The sequence below is a fragment of the Mus pahari genome, chromosome 2, assembly GCF_900095145.1.
Source record: "Mus pahari chromosome 2, PAHARI_EIJ_v1.1, whole genome shotgun sequence".
Classification (NCBI taxonomy): domain Eukaryota; kingdom Metazoa; phylum Chordata; class Mammalia; order Rodentia; family Muridae; genus Mus; species Mus pahari.
In genome coordinates this window covers 162775256-162802169 of record NC_034591.1, presented here as the reverse complement: position 1 = coordinate 162802169, position 26914 = coordinate 162775256, and the positions used below count along the sequence as shown (strand labels likewise).

General features: G+C 42.3%; 1 protein-coding gene across 2 annotated transcripts in view; it reads left to right on the top strand.

Moving 5' to 3' along the window:
- Nucleotides 1-26914, top strand: part of Tmtc1 (transmembrane O-mannosyltransferase targeting cadherins 1) — a 214994-nt gene that overhangs the window by 14559 nt on the left and 173521 nt on the right. For both annotated transcript variants that reach the window (XM_021190284.2, XM_021190283.1), the window contains exons 2-5: nucleotides 2851-3028; nucleotides 12517-12590; nucleotides 15477-15653; nucleotides 17073-17276. In XM_021190284.2, the coding sequence (XP_021045943.1) occupies nucleotides 2851-3028; nucleotides 12517-12590; nucleotides 15477-15653; nucleotides 17073-17276 (633 nt within the window). The remainder of the gene's footprint in view (nucleotides 1-2850; nucleotides 3029-12516; nucleotides 12591-15476; nucleotides 15654-17072; nucleotides 17277-26914) is intronic.

Genomic DNA, 26914 nt, shown 5'->3' with positions numbered 1-26914 from the left:
TGTATTAGTCCCCACTCTGTGTAGGTTGAAAATCCATCCTAGGCTGTCATGTATGCAGGCAGACTTCAAGATATTTTGATAAATGTCTCTGTTAAAACATAGATGCAGAACATCGATCATAGCCCCTCTTCTATTAAATTATGAAACGTAAAGCCCCTTTTTTTCTGTGCACCCATATTGGCTTCTAGAACCGAGATTCTGTTCTCTATTCTCACAGATAGGCTATGTTTGGAAATGTTAGCATTTTGTCTCAAACTTATGTGTCTCTCTCTTTTTATCTCCTTTAGATCTTGTTATTTTATAAATAATACTGTGAAATACATGTGGGCATGTTTGTATGTGTGTAAAAATATTTATTTTTTGATGGAAGTTTTCTAGAATTAGAAATTTTCAGCCAGCAAGTATACTTTCGTGTGTGTGTGTGTGTGTGTGTGTGTGTGTGTATTTGTGGAAGTTCAAGGTTGATGCAAGGAATCATCCTTTGTCATTCTTCTACATTATTGACTGAGCCCTGTCTCAAACAAACCTACCTAACATGATTCACACTGCGTCAGTCCTACATCCCTGACTATGAGCACTGAGGGAATAAAGAAGGGACAGACACACAGGCGTAGATACAAGAAAGCTGGGATCAGATAGTGCTGTCTTCACTAGAATGGAGGGCACCAATAACCCCTGGCCACCCAAACCTCGGCATGTCTATTAGGTCCAGTGAGGGAGAAGGGTTAGCTCATAGCCAGTCTCTGGAGGTGCTATCCCCATGGGGCTGAGACATTGGAGTCCTTGGCGTGGCAGTGCCCATGTCAATAGCACATATTCATGGATTCCTCTGCTACCTATACTCAGAGCTCACCACTATGGCTAGTCTTGCTAGCCTGTTTGCTTTGGGAAATCCCAAGAGAAAGTTTATCTTGGCTTAAATTCCAGAGGGACACAGTCTACAATGGCGAGGAAAGCATTGTGCGGCAAGATGATGGAACTTGAAGCTGGCTGGTCACGTTTCCATTTACATACAGGAAAAATGGAATTAAAGGGAGCTTATAAACCCTCAAACCTTCTTCAAGCGAAGTACTTCCTCCACCAAGGCTGCACTTCCTGGCTGTAAGCTCTTCAAATAGTGCCACCGGCTGTGGACCATGTGCTCAAATAGATGAGGCCTATGGGGATGATAGTTCTCATACCACCACAACCAGTAACTGTGGTGTTTAGATTCATGTGCCCAAATGAAGCTTGAGATGTTTAGAGTTTTGAAGGTCCAAGCTGTGCACACATCACACTACCTATTTAGAATCCATATATGTCACCTCTAAGGGTGACTCATACATTCTTGGCTGGATGTTTTGGCAAAGATGGTTTTGTAAGAAAGGCACGTCAATACCTCTAGAATAAATGCCTAGGATTGTTGGTGTGATGGACTGAAAGCCTGATAGCTATGGGCCATCAACTACTGTGTACACACTGCCCCGAGGACATTCTAGATAAGAGTAACTTTTGTTTTTTGACAACATTTTTGAAAAGGGGCTTTACTATGTAAAGGGCTTTACTTGACATTGGTCTCAAATTCACAACACTTATTTCCACAGCCACCCTAGTGTTGGGATGACAGGTGTGTGCCAGAACACCCAGCAAGAGGTTTTGTTTGGGAATCTTCTCTACAGCAGCAATTCTCAGCCTATAGTCACAATCCCTTTGAAGGTTGAAGGACCCTGTCACAGGGATCACCTAAGACCATGGGAAAACACAGATAATTGCATTACAACTCATAACAGTAGCAAAATTACAGTTATGAAGTAGCAACAAAAGTAATTTTATGGTTAGGTGTCACCACAACCATTGCATGCTGCATACTTAATTATATCCTGTTATTAATGGTGACCTTTAGATGTATCTGTTCTGCATTTTGGGGTTATGAAGGTTTTAATTAATATTTATTTATTTATTATTTTTATGATGTTGAGCACCTGATTTCCCTTCTGATTATAGTTCTCTTTTAGTTGGCTTACCATAGTGTTAATGACCAGATTCTTAGATGGGTGGGGGTTTGTATTATATAAACAAGCCCTGGTCATCTAGATAGCTCAGCGGATAAAGGCCTACTGCCAAGCCTGATGACCTGAGTTTGATCTTTGAGACCCACATGGTAGAAATAGAGAACCAGCTCCCACATGTTATGCTCTCACCACCACATGCATACAGTGGCATCTATTTGTGACCCTACTTCATCCTCTACCTCCAGAGACCCACACACACTCAAAATAAACAAGCATTAATAAAAACACTATAAATACTAAAACCTCATGGTGAGTTTGCTCTCCGTGTTGTCTCAGCTGCAGCCTTGCTAACGAGTCCTGCATGGGGAGGCAATAATGCAGCTTCCAGATGTAGAATCTGGAGACATGGCTCCTGGCGTTACTGGGGCTGAGAGCACACGTTCTGGTTCATGCCTGGTTTGTCCTGGTAAAGGCATAGTTGCAGTCTCCTGGTTTCTGTTCATCTCCAGTGGCCATGGCTCTGATAACAGCACTTGGGACCCTCCCCTGGGTTACAAGTAAAAGCAAGAATGACAGGAAGGGAGTCTTTTGTGAACCATGGAGCGATGTCTGTCTGTCTGTCTGCCTTTTAAGAGGTCCAGGCTCCCCGAATAGCACCATAACTGTCTCTGTATTGATTTCTGTCGGTGAGTCAGTTCTGAGATAGGAAAAAGCTGGAGGTCCACAGCATGAAATTTTAAGTCACTGGAAGCTATTATTAAATAGTGCATCTTCTTAAATGATGGGTGGATCTCTTGTGTGTATGCTATGATTATGGCTTGTATAGACCTCTCCATCTTTAATTTTTACTTTTTAACAGGCTAAACATATTTCTGACTGGCATGAACCCTTTCTACTTCCATGCGGTCAATGTCATTCTGCACTGCCTGGTGACCCTTGTGCTGATGTATACCTGTGATAAAACAGTCTTCAAGAATCGCGGACTGGCATTCGTCACAGCCCTTCTCTTTGCGGTGCACCCTGTCCACACTGAGGCGGTGAGTATAAAAGATGCCTTGAAATAATGGCCACTAACAGCCAAAATAACATCTATCTGCATATACCAGCTAAGCCAGTCATTAAGTCCACACCATGTGTAGGTTTACCCTGTACCCTGCTATTTGACAGTGGTATTCTTTGACTGTTCACATTGGCTCTGCCCAGGATGTTATTGCTTCTTTACACAGGGACTAAAGAACACTCCTGATTTTATATTTGCAAAAAAAAAAATTAAATCCTGGGTGCTTTTAGATAGCTATGATGGTGTTGTCATCTCTGATCTACTTCATGCCTGTGTTTACAGTATGATACTGCTTGTGCTGGGGGAAGGGTCAAGAGAACTAGACTGATGACATTCTCCTAAGTTACATAAATGGACTAGATGTCTTAACTCGATACGAAGTCTAGTTGTTATGTGTGGGGAAGACTTTGTTTAGATCTGTGACCCTTTTTCGAAGGTTTGGTCCATCATGCACCACACAAGATAGTGCCACAAAGTCACTGTGCCACATCTTAATTAAAAGTAGCTGATTTCTTTTGTATGTGTTGCTGTGGGCAGGTAAGAGCTTTCTGATAGTGGCATTGGTACCAAGGTTTTCAGAGAATGAAGCTTTCTAATGGGCGATAGGCACCATGGTTTTCAAAGAATGGTTTGTAAAGCCATGTGGGCACCTGGACACTTCGTTGAAGTTCTGCCCAAGAGCATACTTTTAGTGAAGATACCATGTTGGATCTCTTCTGGAGCCTGCTCAAATTTGCCCTTTTCTCATTTGGATAAGGAATGCTAATACATTGTGATCTGACTGTGTTCTAGCAGCGCACACTTCTGAGACCCCTATAAAGGATAGTTGATGTGTTGGTGTTTCAAGGCCTCTGTCAATTAAGGCATCATCATCATCATAGAGAAGGGCTTCCTAGCCACCTCTGCCTGTTTTCCTTTTTTTTTTTGATGAAGACTATGACCCAGTGTTAGAAGTACTGGGTGGTCAGAAGTGAAATCATGGCCGTGGAGAACCATAGAATGTTTACTGGCATGAGAAGTCTGATTTTATTAATTGATATCAGAATAAGGATTAGTCTTGCCAATTTGGTATGTGATGGATATTTTCCGTGAATAAAATTCTAAATCTCTAAGCCTGAGGTTTGGGGTGTGTGTGTGTGTGTGTGTGTGTGTGTGTATGTTCATATGTTTGGGTGTTTGTATATATAGTGTATATGTTTAAATCATCTACAGGATATGTACAGGTATGTACATATATGTGTATGCTTATTAGTATTGATGTGTGAGTATCTAATGTACATATACATTATATGTGGGGGAAGGGACAGATAAAAATCACTTTATAAACAATTACATCATTAAGGTAGTTTTCCTTACTCTTTCTGAGTATGTTAGACTGGGCAAAGTTCCTATAAATGGAAGAGTTAGAAGCATAAGTAACTGTCTTCCAGCGCGGCTTGGTGAAGCTGTGTTCTGTTCTTCTGTCTGTAAAATGGTGACAGTGAGAGGAGAGGCTGGTGGGCAACTGCTGTAGGGACTGATGTTCCTACGTTCATTGCTTCTGTCTGAATTAAAGTCAAACCTCAATGATTTGTTAGATTACAGACCATAAAACATTATGTTTGACAGTAGATCCCTATGTGGTAATTACTGCTGACTTTGGAGTTCAAAACATTTAGCTATGCGTATAACACACATCCTTACGTTCTCATCCATGGGAATAGTCTAAAAGGTGGAAGCCAGACTTAGAATTATGTGGCACACTCTCTTACTCTTCTGAGAAAAGATAGACAAACCACAGATGCCAAAACAAGCCACACTTACTAGCATGTGCATCTTCATGTTCAGGGCTTAGCTTCTTTCTACTTTCATCATGATGTGAATTATAAACAGAATACTAATACATAACTGAAATATAATACATAGAGATTTATAGTTATCCCAGGAAGTTTAAAAAGCAATTAAGGACAATACATATGGTAGGATAATTGATCACTGTGTATGAGGTCCCAAGTTCCATGTTTTGCAACATACACACACACACACACACACACACACACACACACACACCAAAAAAAAATCCATATGTATTTTCATTATAAAGAGGTAACATGATAAATTAAATGCATTTAAACATAGCAGTGCAATGCATCAAGAGAAAATGCAGAGGGTGAGTAGCATTGAAGTATATAAGTTCACAGGAAGAGAAGAGTGGACAGGTTTCCATAGAAAGAAGAACTCTCTCTAGCAGGTATGATGGTCAATGATCTCAGGCCTTGTGAAGTAGAGGCAGGAAGATCAGGAGTTCAAGGTCATCCTAGGCTACCGTAGTGCAGAGTTCCAGGCCAGTCTGGGATACATAAAATGCTGTCTCAATAAACTTAGGAAAATAATTTAAAAAGCACCCTTGTATGTAGGCAGAAGGTGGACTAGCATGGGCTGCTCAGGCTCCCTTGGGTACAATGCAGCCAAATTTTAAAATGCCAGAATTTATGGTGTATGAAAGGGTAGATGCTGATCGTATTTAAATAAGTTTTATGTATAAACTTAAGTAAATAAGAAATGCCTAACTTTCTTTTTTTTTTTAATTTTTTAACTTATTTTCTTCATTTACATATCAAATGCTATCCCGAATGTCCCCTATACCCTCCCCCGACCCTGCTCCCCTGCCCACCCACTCCCACTTCTTGGCCCTGGCATTCCCCTGTATGGGGCATATAAAGTTTGCAAGATCAAGGGGCCTCTCTTCCCAACGATGACTGACTAGGCCATCTTCTGCTACATATGCGGCTATGCCTAACTTTCTAATGCCCTTTGTGTACACACTAAGAAGGAAAATGGCAGTGTTGGTCACATAGAGGGCTAGGATAATGTTACATTTTGACACATTTGTAAACTATAGTTGAAGGGCTGTATAGTACTTGGGGACAGTTATTACAGGAAAGATCAACTGAATGTGCAGTTAGAGTTTTAATTCATCGGCTGAGGAGAGAAAGTGCATAGGCAAGGCAACCTTGGGCAGTGTGATCAGGAGCTGATTGAGGTTAGGTTAGATTCTTCTAAAAAAAAGAAAGAAAGAAAGAAAGAAAGAAAGAAAGAAAGAAAGAGAAGAAAATCCTATTAGCAAAATGACCTTTAAAAGGGGGCTTCCAGGGGTTTTGTGCTAATACAAAAATCCATAGTAACACAATTAAAGAGGCACAGGTGATGAAGAGCTGGGAGAAGGATATTGGATAGGCACTTGAATTTGCAAGATGAAGGAGCTGTGGCGAACAGGCAAAGAAAGCTGACCCAACATACCATTTATGCTATGGAACAAAATGGAGTCTACTATTTAAATTGTAGATTGAAGTTCAGGTCTCTAGGGAGGAGGACAGAGAGACAGAAGAAGCGATGCACTTCACAGACAATTAGTGATAAATTATTAAACATGCCCAGTAAGACATGGGGGCCTTAGGAAATCTCTCATCTTTATTAAACAAGACTGCACATGGGCCATATGTTATGCTATTCCAGGAAGATAGAAAATTTAAATTTGGATGGAATTTGGTTTAGATGCACTGACGTGATTGTGTGTTGGCATGTCAATGTGGTTTACTTTGTAAGTGAGGCAGTTAGCAAATAGATAATGAGTCCAGGCTTGTAGGTGCCGGGAGACATAGGGATTCCTTCCACAGCTTCTATTCACAGAAAACCCAAGACTAGACACGCACATAGATGTAAAAGTAAGACCCAGAGGAGAGAATAGTTAATTCAAATTTAAGCACACAGGACACCTTAGTTAGTCATATTTTTCAGCAAGCATTTGAAAGCGTGCATATGGTGGCAGCAGGATCGTGTTCTGCAGGGCAGAGAATGAAGAGGGCCAGACTACCTCATTTAAGCCCTGGAGATTCTTGGGCAGGTTTCCCAATGTTGTATTTCTTTGAAAATTTGTGCTTTTCTGAATTCTGAATCATGGAAAAACAGCAAAATCGGGAAAATGATTGTGATTCTCCTATGAACATTTACATCTGGTCAACATAGCTATCTCTGGTTTGCAGGACTGAAAGTGAGAGCAGAGGAAGCCGGCCCACAGAGTGGGGAGATTAAAGCCAACATGTCTAGAATCTGAGCAGGAGGGCTCAGGAGAAAATTGGCTCTGATCTAATCAGCCGGTCTGGCTCCTGGCTGTTCCCACATGTTCCATTCACGTTCCTGGCCACGTCTGAGGCTAATGGAGCTCATTCTTGCAGATAAAATAAATATTCGTAACTCTATACAGAGTCTACTCATACAAACCCTGTCAATAGCGTTCCTAAAATAACACAATGTAACCTGAAGGCAAATGAAGTTCTAATGGGCATTTTCTGTGTGTGGTTTTGTTATCCTGGCTGACTGGTCCACATATCCATTACAGTTCAGACACCCATAACCTGAAAATCTCAAGTTCCAGATTATCCGAAGCCTGACACGTTGAATATTGTCATGATGTCACAACCGGGAAATTCCTCACCTGCTCGAATGTGACAGGTCACAGTTGAAATTGGAGACACTAAAAGTGCTGTATAAGGTCACCCTCAGACTTTGTATATAAAGTATATAGAAGTAGAGATGGAGTTTGTGTTCAGTTCTGGGTCCCATCCCTAAGACATCTCATTGCTTGCACATGAAGATATTCTAAAATCCAGAGAGAGAGGGAGCAAGAGAGAGATACAGAGAGACAGACACACAGACAGACACGGAGACAGTCACACAGAGACAGAAAGAGATACAGAGAGAGACAGAGAAACAGAGACTCACCTGTTTTAAATTCTATTCAGTCATATTCCCCAGCACTTTCCAGCAGTTTGACAGTGTTTTAATGTAACACGCCCTGTTGATGAAGGCCTACAGCTTTTGGCTGAGAAAGGTGCATATATTTCTACTCACCATGAGCTGCCCAGTTGCCTTTTATGTCAGAACACTGGCGGATTCAGCTGCCATTGCTGCAGCAACCCACCTTAACCTTTCACCTCTGCTGCCTGGTATCCTTCAGCATTCTCGCAGTTGACGCAACATGCCCTGTCCCTGTGGCACCCCGCTTCCAGAACCACTGCACACTCTCCTACTCTCCAAGAGGAATGCACGTCAGTGCCTTTCCCGGTCCTGCTTCACATTCCCCAGTCTCAAGCTCCTGAAATCTTCTTTGCCTCTTCTTTAGCTGTCAGATTCAGAGCCAGCTCTTCTGTGATAATTCCTAGACCCAGTAGCCAGAGCGAATCCTTTCTCTTTTCTGGCAACGGTGGCTCTATGTATCCTATTTAATACCCTCTTCTGACCTCAGCAGATGTTAAAGTCCTTAAGGCAGGCAATTGCTTTCCAGTTGGCATAGTACCTATGTTCTCGCTCTAGTTCTCGCTCACTGGAACAAGACCACAGTAAACGAACATGATGACATTGACTAACAGAGCCACAGGAAGTGGTAGCTGTAGCCAAGCAGTTGATAGGGACGGTCACTTTATTTTAGATGTCAAACGCTTTGCCCAAAGACCTCAGCTCAACGGGGTACAGAGTAGGCATGTACTGTGTGCTTTGTGGTTTGGCCTGGAGAGGGGCCTGTTAATGTCATCATTAACACTGTCACATCCTCTATTAATTTCTGCTAACGGGACTCTACATTATGATGTTATTGTTGAGGTAAGTTCTTACTCTCTAGCCCAGGCTAATTTTGAACTCATGACCTTCCTCCTCAGCCTTCCAGTGCTGGGATGACAGGCATGAGTCAGCATGCCCAGCTAGTGTATTCTTACTGCATTTGTGCAATCAGCTGTTATAGTCTTGGTCTTTCCAGATTGGTTCAGAGTGAGAAATAGGGTTTCAAGTCGCTTTAGAGACGCTGGTTATACCTGCCTAACTTGTGACTGCTTATGACGGCCTAACAAAGCTGCCTTGCAAGCGTTGGCCACATCATTCGTTCTGGGATGAGCATCCCTCCAGGTTCGTCCCACTACTTCATGGCAGGCTAGGTGGGCTATCTTCTTCACCTTCTTGAATTCGTACTCACTTAAATGCTCTAAGACAGCAGTGGCCACTAAACCCATCTGAGCCTCACATGTGACTTGTGCGGTCATCACTCAGCTGGGACTTTATACCTCAGTGCACACTGTCACTGCCTGCCTACCCGGAGTCATGTAGCTTCTCTAACATGGCTCTCAAGTTCCTTATAGATTAGCCAATTAGTGAACACTGCATGCGGTCCAAGTAGCCATGTCAGATCACAGCTTTTAGCTCTGTGCTGCCCTTGAGGTTCTTGGTCTGTGTCCAGGCATCTCATGGTATAGGGTGGACTTGAAATTTCCCCAGAATGTAACTAGCTATGAGTCCATATGTATACATAGATTTTATATAACTGATAGACATACTAAGCTAGCAAATAAAGTTAAATAAACATACCATACAGGTAACTTTTCAAATGAAGATGTAGTTTCTATTAGCCATACAGAAAATGCTATGCTGGAGTTAAGAGTTCTACCCTTCTCCAAAACCTGTTTGATGCAGCACCTTCATGTCACCTCATTGGCAACTGCAGTCAGGTATTAACACATGAGCTAACTAGGGACTCAGCCGGATTTCAGAAGTCAGATGCTCTCTTCCATGCTGACACCACCAGCTCGGTACACTGTGCTTATAACATGGTTTGCTGATGGGTCACACTCCCTGAACCCATGGACCCTTGGGTCTTCTCTGATGTGGGTGACAACGTTTTTGCGTGTAAATGATCAGCCTTACTCCATGTCCCACATAAACAGCTCCTGGCCCACTTCTTCCTTGGGAGTTTTGTTAGCTGCACTCAAGCTAGAGTCATCCAGGAAGGGGTCCAGCCAGTGTCATCCGGGAAGATGACAAGCCAGTGATGACAGTCTTGCCTAAGGCAAGTCATGGGCAGACAGTTGATGTAGAAGGGTCCAGCACACGGGGTAAGGTGCCACCCTTGGACCTGGGTGGTATAAGAAAGTAGGCTGATCAAGTCTTGGAGAGCTGTGTTTCCCATGGCTTCTATTTCAGTTCCTGCCTGCAGGTTGCTGCCTTGAATGCTGCTGTGAGGTAAAATGAACCCTTTCCCCATCAGGTTTCTTTTGGTTGTGGCACTTTTGGTCATAGCAATAGAAGGCAAACTAGAACACAGATATTTTTAAAACTATGATTGTATTTCACCTACAATTTTAGATCTTAGATTTAAAAAACAAACAAGCAAAACCAAGGAGAAATATATGCACATCTTATGGAGCAAAGTAACATTAGTGTTTGAAAACCATCCCTCACCTCACCATATGCCCCTGAATGCAGAGTCATAAACAGCACTTGTGAAGCTAACTTGGAGCCTAAGGCTCATCCTGGCTCTGTTCTTCATCAAGGCTTCGTTGATTTTAACTTTTGCTGATTTTGTTTTGTCGTTCCTCTTGTCCTCCTTATATAAAAATATTGTTTGTTTTCTGAAGCAGTTAGAGAGGGTTGCATAATTCATGCTCCTTTAAACATCAATAATTCAGTTGTGTATTTCCCAACACAGAGAGCATTATTCATGGTTTGGGTTTTGTCTCTTTTAATCCTGAACACTGTCTTACTGTCATATGATGTATACATTTTAATATGATTTGGAGTTTATATTAAAAAATATATAATATAAAGTTTTGAATATATTTGAATGCAACTTATAAATGTTATATGAATATACACTATATGATGTATAACACAAATATTTCTTAGAGGCACAGTACCTCAAAATTTATGCCTTGAAAATAAAAGTAATATATATTGTATTTAAATAAATAAAATATGATTTAAATATATGAAATTTAATGTCAATATATAATGCCTATACATATATAGATATATATACATAGTAGGCCTATAAATTTCTGATTTTATATTATAAATTATAAGTAGCAACATAATTAGGAATCATAATAAGTAAAAATAAGATGCAACACAGATAAAATAAGGTCTTAATGTACACTGATATGCTATAATTTAAATTATGTATTTATGTTTAGTAACATATTTTTATCCTCATTCTTATGGATTGTGTCTCACCTTGGATTTGTCTGATTTTTCTCACACATGTGATTAGGTTATACTAGGCTAAAGTCAGGCCTGTATGGTGTCTCTGTGAAGAGAGATCCTGGTAGACATGATGTGCTGTCTTAACACACCTCTGTAGTGTCTTCACTCTTTTAATTTTTCTGAAAGTTAAGTTGGTGAGGAAATAGTTTGAAGTCATGAGGATACCTTGCATCTCAAATAACTCACATGTCCTAGATTTGCCATCTGTTTTTCTCTGCTTATTATTCATTTAGTAGTTCTGAGGGTTGAACCCAGGGCCTTGCTTGGCCTTGTTGGCCGAGTGCTTTACTGCCGAGTCGCACTCCCAGTCTGACTGATATTTCTGGATCCTTGCTCTGTGTGACCTTTACTCTCTGGAAGCAGATGGGTTTGTCCACTGCTCTAGCCACAGGCACCGACAGGCAGAGCAGAATCTCCCTTATTCACTCACTAGTTTGCTGTTTGTGTTTGCGCACTTGGAACCTTTGCCACACATGTGTCTCCATGTACATTGTGGTTTTCCGTGTTTAATGGTATTATGCTCCTTGTTTATTTTAGTCACTTTTTCTGAAGTTTCTTCACTGAGAGCACCTTTAGATTTTTTTCCTTTTGATTACCTTTGTTGTTGTTGTTGTTGAGTGATTTGTGCTTTGACATGAGAAGGTGACCCTCTTGTCTCCCTGAACCTCAGCCATAAAGTCAGTCCCTTTTCCAGGGATCTAGTGTTTGTCTGAGTTGGGTCAGTGGACCGTGGGGCATTGGCAGACCTGTGAGACTGTACACACGTACATCTGTATCCACACACACACACACACACACACACACACACACACATCTGTGCATACACATATACATCTGTACGCACACATACATATCTATGCTCTCTCTCTCTCTCTCTCTCTCTCTCTCTCTCTCTCTCTCTCTCTCAATCAGAAATCCCCTCATTGTATTGATTTCTCTGATTTTTGTTCCCCCTCCACTCAGCAAATGTTCTGTGATGCATCACTACCCCTCAACCCAAAGATGATCACAATGTCTGATACTCTGTTTCATGGTAGAGTTTATTGAGACTCAAACCCAGGGCCATTGTACAGTCTAGCCAAGCACTCTACCCCTGAGCTATGCCCACAACCCTTAATGTATGTCTTAATAATTCAATAACTGAACAAACTTTAATGCTGAGAATTGATCCTCTGGAAGAGAAATTAGAAATAAGGTTAAGTATGAAAATTCTACCCCCCCCATTCCTCCTTTTTTCTCTCTAGAAATGTGGAACATATGTAATAATGAGAGGTGTTTGCTCTATAGATTGCCATCCATATGCTTTCTGCTATGTTGTTCCTAAAATCAAATGAACTTCCACAAGATACGGTGACAATAATTTTCCAAGGTTTACAGTTTTCATTGTGTTTCACTTTCTAGGTGGCTGGCATTGTGGGCAGAGCTGATGTGCTAGCGTGCCTCCTGTTCCTGCTGGCCTTTCTTTCCTACCAAAGGTGAGTGGGGCTAAGTAAACCCCTCTGTGATTTGGTCACATGCTGCCACATGTACACTGACCCCCTGCTTGACCAGAGAGAGGATCTGGGCTGTTACATGCTCAGTGGGTATCAGGGATTAAAAACCATCTTTTAACCCAGAGTTGAATTGTTATCTTCCAGCCCCATTCTGAAGCATTTAATATCGTGTGTGTGTGTGTGTGTGTGTGTGTGTGTGTGTGTTTGTGTGTGTGTGTATCTCTGCTCGCCCAGTTCCAGGATTACAGCCATGATGTTCACCTTTTTCTTTTTTCTGTGTGCTAGGAATTTGGGTAGCAGGGATGTTACCTCCTGAGCATCTCCCTAACCCTGACACCAGCTTTGAAAGACTACCATCCCCTTGCTGGGAATCTTTTTTGCTTACCTTTCTCTATTTTTTTTTACAATAGCCACTCACAGTTACATAACCAGGTTGATTAGGAGGTATTGCTTCTTAACTGTCATTTCGCACTTTAGAGTCCTTTTGTCAAAACACAGGAGACCTCTACTACATTTCATCTTTATCCCCAAAGTGAAGGCATTTCAACAGACCTGTGACATGTCCACGGAGAGGAGAATGCATTGGTAAAATGTGAGTTTGGACAGAGGACTCAGATCGTCTCCCTAGAGCAGGCAGGTCATGGAGATATCCTGGCTGAGAATCTGTAAACCTGACCTTTGGATCAATTCACTGACCTGTAACTTACAAAACCCACTTACTTAAGAACACTGTTCTAAACCTTTGGTACTTAATTAGTAACAACTTTCCTTCTTCCTCTAGTACAGCCATTCTTTGGCACACTATGGCCCAGATATCTGAGAGAATGGCCTAAGGGAGTAATTCTTTGTTTTGGCTCAAAGTTTTAGCCGTGGTTGGTTGGCCCCATGCATCCAGACAGAGCCCAAGAACATGTGGCAGGGAATACTCAACCTCGTGGCAGACAGAGAGAAAGGGAGCAATTTCAGATCCAGAGCGTGAGGTGGCCTTCCAGGACACACTCTCAGTGCCACTTCCTCCAAGCAAGGCCCACCTTCCTAGTAGATAGAGAGGAAACATGCCCCTGCAGGATGCCCTGCTGTACACAGGAAAGGCCCTACAACATAGAGCCTTCTGGAAGGGAAATGCCAGTGTGGTAAAGGCTGAGGACCTTGGTGCAGTCCAGTGGAGGCCTTGCATCACATGGAGCCTCGGAGGCATTGCAGTAAAGGGTGGAGCCAGATTAGCACAGTGTTCATTTTCAGGCCCATCTTCAGCCTGAACTGCCCGCTGCATTCATAATTGTGCAATACTGTTATGAAGTCTCAAAACATGTGCTCAGATTCAGTGTTTCCGTTTAGAACTAGAATTAACCTACTGATTAATTTAAAATTTTCTGTTTGGTTGTATCTAAATGTGCTCCCATCTGTGTGTAGCTGTGAGCCAGATCATCACAGGTTGATTGTGTGTGCCCTGCTCACCTTTGGAAATTTAAGTTCTAGACCAAGCCCATGGAAAGATGTGTATTCTACCACCAAGTTAGCATGTAATTCTAATTGTTCAAAGATGCAATACACAGGAGGAGCTGTCACAATACAGAAAGAATATTGTCCCTCACTTCAAGGGAGAGAGCTTAGTGGCTGTGCACTTATGTGAATAAATAGTGATGTTTTCTTGGAGTAGTTTCATTTTATTATTTGGGAAATAACACTGAAAACATCTTGAAATTTCTGTAGAAAACTGTGATTAAAAAATAAAGATTTCCAGGCTTGAAAGATGGTTCAGTAGTTAAGAACATATACTTCTTGGTCAGAGGACCTCATTTGGTTCCTAGAACCCATATTAGGTAGCTCTCAACTTCCTGCTTCGGGGATCTCATGGCCTCTTGTGGCTTCTATAGGCAACTGCATTCACATGTGTGCAAAAGCTACATTCTCTCTCTCTCTCTCTCTCTCTCTCTCTCTCTCTCTCTCTCTCTCACACACACACACACACACACACTCACATACACTCACACGCATACACGATTAATTAAAAGGTTTCCCAATACATGTATGTTGAAAATAAATTCAAATAAAAAGATTAGCCAAAAGAAACGAAAAATGTTCAAAACCTTTTTGTCCCATCATAGAGAGAATGCTATTTACATTTCTCTCTCCTGTTTTGTGCATAGAAGGGAGTAAAATCCCTTTGATCTAATCGTGGTGATGAGCACCTGACATCTGTCACTTACCTGGTCCTTGCTACCAAGCTGTTCTCTCATGTCTGTGGTATAGTATCCTGTTTTCTAATTGTACATCTATGGGTGGTACCAGGAAATCCGGCTTCCCACTCCATCCATATGTGTTAGTCACATGTGTTATTTTCTTGGACATATTCACTTGAACATCCTCCTATCTACTAAATCTATCCTTATGTAACTGTTTTAAATGATTTTTTTTAGTGTTCATTCATTACGAGCCATATTGTATCATAATTTGCATACTGTAATTTAAGTTCTGAGTTGATATTTTTGGATTCTTTTCCATTTAAACAATATTTTAAAAGATTTATTTAAAAATGTGTGCATGTCTGAGTTTCTGTGTATATATTTGTGTGAGTTCTCAAGGAAGTTTGGAGAAGGCACAGGATCTCCTGGGGCTGTAGTTACAGGAGGTTCTGAGCTTTCTGATGTGGGTTCTGGGAACTAAACTCTTTCCTCCAGCTGAGCATCAGGACTGAGCCATCTCTCCAGCCATCTTCCATCTTAACAGTTTCAAATAGTTGCATGGCAAATGCCCTTCCAGAAGTCCTTGCTCAGAACACCTTGTTCTACGTGAGATGCTTCTCCACCAGGGACGGTTCCATAGCAACCCATGTGTTGATAAGGAAACTCCCAACTTGCTTTGCAGGAGTCTGGATCAGGGCTGTGCAGGGCAGTGCTTCCCCCCGACGGCTTCTCCCTTCTTCCTGCTGCTCAGTTTGTTTCTGGGGACCTGTGCCATGCTGGTGAAGGAGACAGGCGTCACCGTGTTTGGAGTCTGCTTGGTTTATGATCTCTTCTCCCCCTCCCACAAGCAGGACAAGTTGTAAGTCATTTCCAACCTTTGGTGTCATATTAGTTACTTTACTTTTTAATGATAAATCTGACAAATTAATTTGAAGGAGTGAGGGTTCATTCTGCTTCATGATTCTAAGACCGCCACATCTGGAATGGAAAGGAGCCGTGTTGACTGCAGTCTGCAGTTTTGTATGAGTTGTGTGCTGCTGAGGGAATCTTGATTCACAAGGAAAATCGTATTATGAATGGTAAGGATTAATGACTTGTTTTGAGTTTCCAAGCTCTGATGGCTGTTACCCATGAGTGAGCTCTGTGAACTTGAAGCCTGTCTGCTTGCTCTGGTCCTCAGACCTAAGAGCATTAGAGGTTGGCTGGAGCCAGTCTTGACCATCCATGTGCACTCACTCACTCACTCACTCACTCACTCACAGGTCATGTACTTTTCCAGTTAAAGAGACAGCTTATTGAGTGCCCCATTTTTCTCTTACGCTACAAAGGTGCACTTGTTTTGCTGTGTGGGTTGCGATGCTAAGACTGACTGGGGACTATTAGAAGTTCAAGCATGTAGAATTGTCTTCCCCAATCAAATCCACAGTTCTTCGTAGATTTACATGTAGTCATTAGACAACTGCTGATTCAGCTGTGGATCCAAGGGAGAACTTGTGCATGTCAGGTGGAAAAGCAAATTAATCCAGACACGTGGAAATCAGTATGGATGTTCCTCAGAAAACTGAAGATAGGTCTATCATATGACCCAGCTACAGTGTTTCTGGATATTTACCTGAAAGATTCCAAGTCAACCTTCCACAGAGCCGTGCACATGAATCTTTACTGTAGCACTAGTTACAACAGCTAGGTATGGAATCAACCTAGGTGTCTATCAGCAGAGGACTCTATAAAGTAAATGTAGTATTTATATACAATGGAATTCAGCCATAAAGAAGAAAGAAATGATATCTTTTATAGGGAAATGGGTGTAACTGGAAATTATCATACATGGTAAATTAAATCAGAAAGACAATTACCACATTTCTCTTCTCATTTGTGGGTTATATAGTTGCATATATGTGTGTGTATGCACATAAGACATTTAAGGGAGAATGTCCTGGGGATGAAGGGGAGAAAATGGAGAGGAAAGGAAAGGAAGGTTAGAGGGTTTGGGGAAATAGGGTTAAAATATATCATGCACTTACATGCACATATCCTCAAGAAATGCAGCAGCATGTCCAGTGAGTATGTGCCACTGAAAATAAACTGAAAAGGAAAACCTTGTAATGCAGTTCTGCTTTTGAAAACAGATAGTTGTAAGTAGCAGAAACGGGGACTTGGAGATTTGAGATAACGTGCTTTCAGGGATCTTGGCTAGGAAGGTAAGGATGGCTGCTTCTTGTTGCAGCCTTGCCATTTTGTCTGACTTCTTGTTTCCTCAATTCTGTGAATGATTTAGGAGCAATGGGGCAGTCTGTCAGCACAGCTCCGGGCAGCCAGGGAGCCCCCAGCCTTCCTCTCAGCAAGCCCACCCCCACCGTGAGAGCAGAAAGCAGCGCTTCTCACACAAAGACTCCTGGGGAGGCTACCATTCACCATTGCCACCAGAGCCCAAGAGCAGTGGATTCCCCGTGTCCCAGAGAGCAGTGTGGTCTCTGATGAGGTATGAGGTTGGGTTCTCTGCCATATTCCTTGGGTCATGCATTGCCTATAGCATCTGCAGAGCTACACTGTTGAATCAGCTCTTTGAGACAACCTTCCCTCCCTCAAGGATCTTGGCTATGGGTTGGGGACTTTCAAAGTGGGCTGGGAAGTTAGTTTGGATCAACTGTGAACATCTTGAGGGTGGAAACTTGCTCTGTATTGCTGGCAGTCCATTCCAAGTTCTTAATGCAGACTTTTGCTGGTACTTATTTAAATGTGTGTGAGATGAATAAGTGAGTGGGCCATAAGAATGGGTTGGAATCAACCATGTGAAAAAATTTTCAGAACTGGAAATGATATATTAGGGAGAAAATATGTTAAATAGAAGAATATTAAGCATTTTTTTTTTCATTTTAAATTTTGTGTGTGGGGTGCAGGCCCACATTGTGTGCAGGTGAACTATATAGAGGAGAGATGAAAGATACTAGAGCAAGAGGCATAAAGACAAAAACCCCTGTGGGTGGAAAGCTCATACCCTCTGACTGACTCTCTAAAGACAGCATCTGATCATTTGTACACCCACTTCTATGTAAGTGTTCCCATCACAGCGGGTGCCAAGCTGTGGCATGACATCACTGGGCACGGAGTAACTGATGCCTGTCACTCTGCAGTTTCCACCAGACAGATGACAAAGACATGATTTACTGGGAAGGTTGATTGAGTGCTGGTGTTTGCCCTAGGACTGAAGGAAAAGCTGAAAGATTTATACCTTTATTTACATTTTTGTTGTTTTAGAGAAAGAGTCTCCTTATATAGCAAAGTCTGGCTTGAGACTCATGACACAGCTCAGGCTGTCCTTGAACTTGAAAAGTCAGATTGCTCTGACCTAAACCTCCCATCTAAACCCATATCTTGCTTATGGAGCAAATGGTTTCTGTATTCTTCTGAGAAACGATGCTTGTAAACTATTGGACAGATCAAGGGGTTCCTTCATCCTTGCTGGGAGTGATCTGTTGTAAAATGCCTTGGGGCTGAGAGTTCTTTGTGACAAGAGCCTATTCTTAGTCACCTGCTTAAGTGAAGGACTCGTATTCAGCCTCACATGCATGGTGATCTGTAGTTTTCTTGAGTGGACTAAGACACTCCTGTTTCAGTCCCCAGAGTGCTGCAATTATAGGCATGCACCCCATCCCCACACAGTAAGACATTTGCTATAAAATAACTTTAAAAAATAAATTAAAATCTTATTTTAAAATACCCTGATGGTATCAGAGTTGCAAGGTGCATTTAGCATGATCTGTGTATTTGGAGACAGTGTGAAATTAAAGTTTTTAGTGACTTTAGTTTCTTTCAAATAAGGAATTTATCAGAACAACCATTTTTTTTTGTAGATGGAAAAGATGAACACAGGGTGGTTTTTTTTTTCTTTTTCCCCTCTTACTATTTCCTATCCATGAACTGAGAGTAGGTGGGAACAGCAAGCAGGCCCGGTACGTGGTATAGCAGAAAGTATCTGACATGTTCTCCCAGAGAATGCTGACTTCCTGTTCCATCTTGGGCTGAGCCCAGTGCACAGCGAATGGGTTCAACAGAGCCTTGGCTGGCCTCTGGAGCCTCAGCACTGGAAAGCTTCTACCACACACACATCATGCACTCAGGAGGCAATGCCCCTTTAATTTATGGGAGCAGTTGGTGCTTTTGAAGGGGCTGGCAGTCTGATTGGCTCCTGCATCCCCTGTGAATTGCAGTCATAGGCTGATCAGGGTCTTTCCATTTTAGCATAGAGCCATCAAGCTAGGAGTCTGCTTCCAAGTGCAGACACGGAGACATATGTTGAAGGAGAGAGCCACCAGGTACAAGCATTTCTGGTTGGCACTCAAACCTGTTGCCATCACAACAGGCTCTTGGAAGGGGTCTCAGGTTGTCTGCTTTTCTAGCAGCTCAACAGACACCATCTGGGTATCCAGTGTCTGGCTCCTGTGGTTTAGAACATTGTAGCTGTGACTTCAAGACCACCAACCCGCTCTCTCTCCTTTTGCTGAACTTGGAGAGAGATCTTTGGGTGTTGCTGGCTGTTTGCTGCTATTTCTCTGCTCCTTTGTTCTCTGGCTGATTTTCCCCTCTTTCTTTCTTTCTTTCTTTCTTTCTTTCTTTCTTTCTTTCTTTCTTTCTTTCTTTCTTTCTTTCTTTCTTTCTCTTTTTCTTTCTTTTTTTTTTTTGCAGTGTAGCCCTTGGCATGATTGTATTAAAAGCAGTATTAGTTCATCATAATAATACTAACACTCAGGGGGATATATAATGTTCTTCTATGAGATATTCTTCTGTGCCAGGTCATAAATCATTGTGGTATCAGTCATTTCTTTAGGATTTGAGTTTGTTGCTTTAGCAGTTGCCTGGCATGTGTTTTGATCAGGTGTCATGAGTTGCATAGTATCAAATGTTGCGAAGTCTCAAAGCAACACACATCTTGAAAAGGGACAAAAATTCTTGATACGTGTTGAAGGCCAGTTTATCTAATGAAAGGAAGATAGAATTTTTGAAAATGCAAATGATTTGAAAATTTAGTTTCAATGGGGGATAATATAGAACCATTATTTTATTATGATCAATATCATGGGCACTACAGTAGTACCCGTGGGTGGCCAACATCCACAAGATAAGCGTTAATTACAGCTTGGAGCTGTAATCCTTACCAAAGGCTGTGAGGTAAACAATGGACTCTCAGAACTGTGCACTAGTTTCTGAGTGTCTGGTTTGCCAGGTATGTGAGTAGTTGGAATGACTTCAGCTCTGTGTCCTCCTGTGTAATTGCCCCCTGGGGTCAGGATGGGAAGCACATGAGTTAGTATGAAATGAGCTTAGTTAGAATAACTTCTCCTTGTGATATTCACAAGTGTTAAGATCACACACACAGACCTGTAGACATGTGCACGTTATATTATGTAAAGACTATTGTGAGAAGAGTGTTTGGAGCCCTTTTGCATTTATAACCATCACTTTCTCTTTGCTATGTTTATGAAGGGAAGTTGTTTAGTCTTCGTTTGACTTATTTATAGTGCTTGGCAACTTCTTTTTTATGAGCTTACAATATGCTAGAAGGAAATAGAACATGAAAGACAAACACTTCCATAGTCGTGGTGGGAAGCTGTCCATGTTTAGCAGAAGAGTAGACCGTCTGTGGTTGTAGTCCATTTGACTGATGTGAGCTGTCCTCAGAGTTTCAAACATTGTTGTTATTCTTCATCTCTGAGACTACTGACTTAAAAAAAATTATGTAGCTAAGGCTAGCCTTGGATTCCTGATCCTCTTGCTTCAGTCTTCTGAGTTCTGGGATCACAATCATTATGATGTCCGGCTTAATTAATAATTTTGATACATTGAGAGTTATGGCTGAATAAAATGTTACAATAAACAAAAATGGAAATGCAATAACAAAGACTTGATGTATGAGGGTTTTTAAATAGATGACCCAATAACCTTAGGGAGATGTGCTTTATGGTATGGACTTATAAATGTTTCATGTTGTTCATATTGCTCAAACTACAGTCATCATTCTCTCTATAAGCTGGGGATACATACTGATTTTGAAATCACCCCAAGCTATTGACTTTGTAGATTTGCTCTTAGTGATTTAGCCTACATAAATATTGCTAAACTGTTTAAAGGAACATAAGTATTGATTTTAGGGGATAATGACAATTAATATAGCAAAATTGAAAAAAATTGTAACAGCCAGCCAGGGTTCTATGGAAAGAAGGACTAATGTTTGTATTAACTGGTATTTTGGTTCTTGAGTGGTGCAGAATGTGTTGTCACCAACATTTAAACATATTTTGTTCCAAGTGATGGAATATAGCTTTCAAGTGGAAATCTTCAATACATGAAGATGAAAAGCTTTGATTGGAAAAGATGATCTTGCTTGGACAGAGAGGGGATGGGGTAGGATGTGTGTGTGTGTGTGTGTGTGTGTGTGTGTGTGACTGGGGTTTCCTCAGTCAGCTGCCCCCTCCACTCTACTGTGGAGTCCCAGATGGGATGCCTGTATCCAGACACTCACAAGTGACAGCAGTGGGTGGCTCAGAATACAATGTCTGGAATGTGAACCCTCTTGACTGCCTTGTCTGAGTTGTTATGAAAGTCAGGAACAATGTGGGCCAAGAGGAGTATTTGGATAGTGTTTTGTTTTGCCTTTTGTTCTTGGAAGAACTAGTTATTTCCAGATCTTCCTGGAGCTGTAGATAAGAAAGGAGAGGCAGTGTGTACTTCCCACTGGCTTCCTTGTGCATGGTGTCTCTTGGGACAGTTGCTGAGCTCTCTGGATCTTGGTTTTACCTCTTTCCTCCATACCCACACCACATTCCTCCTTTCTCTCCTTCTCTTCCTTGCTCCCTTGTTAATTCTTTCTTTTCTCTTCCTCAGTTTCCCCTTCTCTTTTCTCTTCTCCTTCTTTCCCCAACCCCTTTAACGTTTTTCTTTTGAGACAGTCTTACTCTGTAGCCCAGGTCTTTTTAGCTGTAGGTTCCTGAGTGGTGTCATTACAAGTATGAGACACCACATCTGGTTCCACACTAATTTTTAATTTACTTAATTAACTGTGCATGTGTGCCCCACAGTCTACATGTGGCAGGTAAAGGACAGCTTGTGGGAGTCTGCTCTCTCTACCATATCTGTTCTGTGTTCTGTATTGATTTTTCTTACACTGAAAAGATACAGGGAGGCTGGGGTGGGATGGACTGTGTGGTATTTCCTCTTGAATCTGTTTCTTGGATCTCTCTTGAAGCTTCTGGGTCATTTTTCCTCGGCTTTTTAATACCACCCTCTACTCACTGTAATACTGGAAACTGAAGCAGGAGGCTGATCCAGGATGAGTCCAACAGTGGCTCTAGGGAACACTGGCACAGACTGCAAGGGAACATTGGTTTATCATGTTTGGTTTATCATCTTTTCCCCCTCATTTCCTTTTCTATTCTAGACTCTTATACTGCCTGAGTCAATGTATTGATGGAAAATGTCCACATTAAAAAGATGAACTTCTAGCTGGGCATGGTGGTGCACGCCTTTAATCCAGCACTCAGGAGGCAGAGGCAGGCGGATTTCTGAGTTTGAGGCCAGCCTGGTCTACAGAGTGAGTTCCAGGACAGCCAGGGCTACACAGAGAAACCCTGTCTCGAAAAACCAAAAAAAAAAAAAAAAAAAAGATGAACTTCTAAATATTAAATGCACTGCTCCCAGCCCTCCTAGATGTCCTCAAATCATTGGTCAGATTACTGACTCATTGGAATAATGCACATGTATTCTATATGCACAGCCCACTCATCTTAAGGATTATTTCCTGCAAGGATTCACATGGGTTTGACACAGCGACCACCAGGTCAATGCATATACTTATTTGGTTTTGCCTTACTAGAACTTCCTGGTATTTCCTTTATTTGCTTATTTAAATATATAGTTTTACTTTCCACTCTTTGGAACACTTATTATCTATTTGTGTGGGGTGGGGAGTGTACACTATGGCACTCACTCATGTGAGGTCAGACTACAGCTGTAGAAGATGGTTTTCTTCCATCATGTGGGTTCTGGGATTTGAACTCAGGTTATCAAGCTTGGCAGCAAGCTCCCTTGCTCCCTGAAGCTGTTTTGCCATCCCTCCCTTCTTTAAAGACTGATTTTGTTGTTGTTATTTGAGTCTTGCATTATTCTACCCTCATTTTGTTTTTTTATAGCTCCTCTCTTAGTTCATGTCCTGATTCATTCTGAATAAGTAGAGTGGTTAGCCCAGCCTAGGCTAGCTCTAAGGGATCATGCAAATAAAGGGATGGTTTCCCTGCCAGTGGGAAACACAAGGATAGAGTTAGAGAGTACACCAAAGAGGTCACCTTGCATCCTGGGAAGCCTAGCTCTAGCTGAGTCTGTTAAGATGACACAGAGAGCTGGAGGGTGGCCCAAAGCACAGTGCAGGCGGTTCTGAACAGAGGCCGTGGGATCTGCTGGAGGAAGCTGGAGTGATGATGTTCAGGCACTTCGACTGACCGGGTGCATGCTGGGCAGTGTGCTGTGTGGGCTTGTCGGAATTGCATTTCTCTGCAGGAAACCCTGGGCAGAATGACCTAATGATAGTTCTAGACTTTTTGAAACTGTGACTGAGTTTTGTGTAGCTATGAAGGCTTAATATTTTCTATTAAGGTTGTGTCAAATGTACATAGGTATATATACCAACTATAATGCATGTTTACATGTATTTTATTTACGTAAAAGAATCCTTTGTTTGTCGAGATAAGGATTCTTAAACTCACTGTGTAGCCTAGGCTATCACCAAAGTTGCAGTGATTCTCTTGCCTCAGTCTCTGTAAAATGTGCGTATTCATTCTTAGAGGTTGTTTTGTTTTGTTTTTTTGTTTTTGTTTTTGTTTTTTTGCAGAATGTTCATTTTGAGAGAGGTTGACAGAAACCTCAGAAGAGCATTTTCTCCTGGCCCTCCGTGGTTAGTTTTAAAAGTCACCTTGTCAGACCTAGAATCACCTGACAAGAAAGCCTTCATTGTGGAATTGTCTCTGGACGTGTCTGTAGGGGGTTATCTTGATTTTTATTTTATCGATGTAGGAAGACCCAGCTCACTGTGGGCAGCACATTCCTGAACTATGTCAGATGGGAAAAAGCTAGACACAGCCAGTTAGCAGGCAGTATGGGCACATCCATTTCCCACTGCTTTTGACTGGAGCTGCTCCTAGTCCCTGCCTTGACATCCCTTCAGTGATGGATAGGGATTGTAAGCCTAATAGTCCCTTTCTTTCCCTATGTTGCTCTTTGTCAGAATATCGATCACAACAACAGGGACAGGATGTCATTTGTCACCTGTTCATTGATTTAAGTCCTCTCAATTCACAACTGTCTTCCAAAGAGAATGGGCACAGAACCCCGTGGGCTGCTAACCCCCTCCTGTTCCTTGTATAGTACACTTAGCTTATCATCATGATTTCTGGTTTCTGCTAAAAACCCTTATTTCTTCTTATGATGATTGTGTCTGGGCAGCAGCTATATTTTGGAGCAGATAATTACTTCCCTAAGTGGCAGGAGAAGCTTCAGATGTCTTTTTCTGGTTTGATTGATCAGAAGCTCTGTGGTCCAATATTGACTGGGTGTTCCACGGTGGTGGAGGAAGTGCTCCAATGTCTAATGGCAGCTGCTACCTGCTGGGAGCTCTCTGTGCCCAAGACTGATCTGGCTGAGATCAAGTCAGACTCTGGCTGTTAGAACTTGAGGGTGACACAGCTGAATGGTCGTAAGAACATAGTATGCTGCTCTGAAGGGACCCGTAGATGTACTTCCTCACAAAAGCCTCTCTAGAGCTTTCTTCCTGGCTCACATGGAGTGGTAGAGAGCCACAGCATGTGTAGTGGTGTATGGAGCCCAGAGTCACACAAAGTGGTTTAAATGAGATCTCTCATTTAGTAGCAGTAAAAGTTGCATTGGCCAATCTCTAGAGTTCTTCAAGAGGGTGGCTAAGTGATTATTACAGATGGCATGTCTTATGTAAGGAGTTTAGCAGGAGCCCTTGGCGCTGCTCCTTATCTGAAGATGCCCAGCTTCTTCCACAGTTGGAGCCGGCAGAGGTCAGAGCACTGTTTAATACCTCTACTTTTCAATGTCCTGAGGGTTTTGATTTGTTTTCCATTGGTCTTCCTGTCATTGTAGATAAAAGGGAACCAGTAGGTGATGTCTGTTACTTGGCTTGACCTCTGCACTGACCGTCACCAAGCCCTCATGATACAGGCCTTCTCGACACTGTCCTTGAATGAAAGGCAGAGCCTCATGGCAGACTCTTCATGTGGTTGCTTCATTTATAAGATCTGTGCCTAGTGTCTTACTTTGATAGATTAACAATCAGATGAACAAGCTCCTCGCTGCAACTGAATCTCAGATCTAATCTCTTGCATGACTCCAGGATCCATGTCCCTAAGTGAGCTTCCCCTTTGTGCCACTGTTGTTATATGTAAACCAGGTTTACATATGTTATATGTAAACCAGGCAGATCCTAGGGCCCAGAGACTTTGTAACTTCACTGCAGTACACAGCTGGAAACTGGATGGTCTTGCATTTGAACCCACAGCTGTTTGCTTACCTGTCCAGGCTTCTTCAGACTGTAGAAGTTAAACCCCATGTATTGTTTTTCTGCAAAGATTTATGAACAACTTCTAGAGATGCCCACCATGGGGAAAGCAGATATTTACTGTGGGTATTGATCAGCTGCCAGCATTTGGCTGCTTTGGGGCCTAAACTGTGGCCCTCTGAGGAGCAGTCTTATTTTCATTAGGTATCAGTGTGCCTGGCTCAAGGTGAGTGGGTGAGACTTAGGTGGGATGTATTACATCCCGAAAGTTCTTCGGGACAGTGTGAGATGGCCATTCAGGGTCACATGACCTTCTAGCATAAAGCTCAGCCTGGCCTGTTCTTCCTTCTGAGCTTTATGCTAGAAGTTCAGGCTGCCCTGCTGTGGAATCTCTCAGGAGTGGCATTTTCTAGTGATGAGTTGTGGGGCTCAGTGCTGTCTCCCTGTGGACCTGGAAGTTTTCTGTGTGGACACAAACCATGCCTCTTATCACTTGTGCTGCATCATTTGTTTCTAAAGATCTTAGAAATGAGAGAGGCTGCTGTTCCATCTCTGTCTGAGAAATTTAAAATACTGAGAAACAGTACCATATACTTCTGTGTTTCTATTTCGTCATATTTTCTCCATCTTTTTCTTTTTCTAAGGAATGAATTAGCATTGGACAGGGTCTGCCTCGCCAGCATTGGTCTTGGTCCCTTCTCAGCTCCTTAGGGTGGGGACTGAGTGAAGTTTCTGCAAGAGGGTGCCAGGACCACCTCCTCCCTGTCAGCGAAGCTTCACCCTCTGGTTACTCTGGTCCTACAGTAGATCTCCGCATCAGAAATGGACCAGAGATGTGTGCGGCTGGGAGACGAGCATGTTCCTAGGGATTTTAAGGTTTCATCCAGTTCTCATCTGGTCCTTTGGGCTATGAAGGGCCTGATGGACACCTCTCTTTGAATCTTCAGGAACCCAGAGAGATCCAACTTTGGGCAACTGTAAATGACACAAGGCTGATTCAGACTTATCTTCGTCTCTCCTACTTCTGGTCACCTCATGCACTCATGCACCTGCTGTACGGTGGCTTCCCATGCTCTTCTCCTTACATTTGAGTGTCAAAACCGCCAGAGCCAGCAGTGACTCTCAGCGGGACTCACCCATCTTACCAGAGTTCTGACATGAACAGTCCCGTCAGCTTTCTCCATGTCTGCTGATGAGGTTCCTGTACCTTTGTTGGCATTCATTAAACGCTGCCAGCTGGATGATGAGGTCATAGTTTTCTTATTGGATATGATATTAAATTCCAAAATAGAGTCCTTCCTACACTGCATGTGTGTGTGTGTGTACAAGCACACACACACACACACACACACACACACATACACACACAGAGTTTTAAGAACTTTTCACAGATGGAACTCATGGGATCCTCATGTGACTTTTCTGGTGCTTTGATGATCTGAATAGTACAGACTCCATCATGGAGACCCAGGAAGAATAGCAATGAGCCCTGAAGACAATCCTCCAATAGATTCCAGAGCAGGATCCTGCCTTTCTCTGCTCTGCAACAC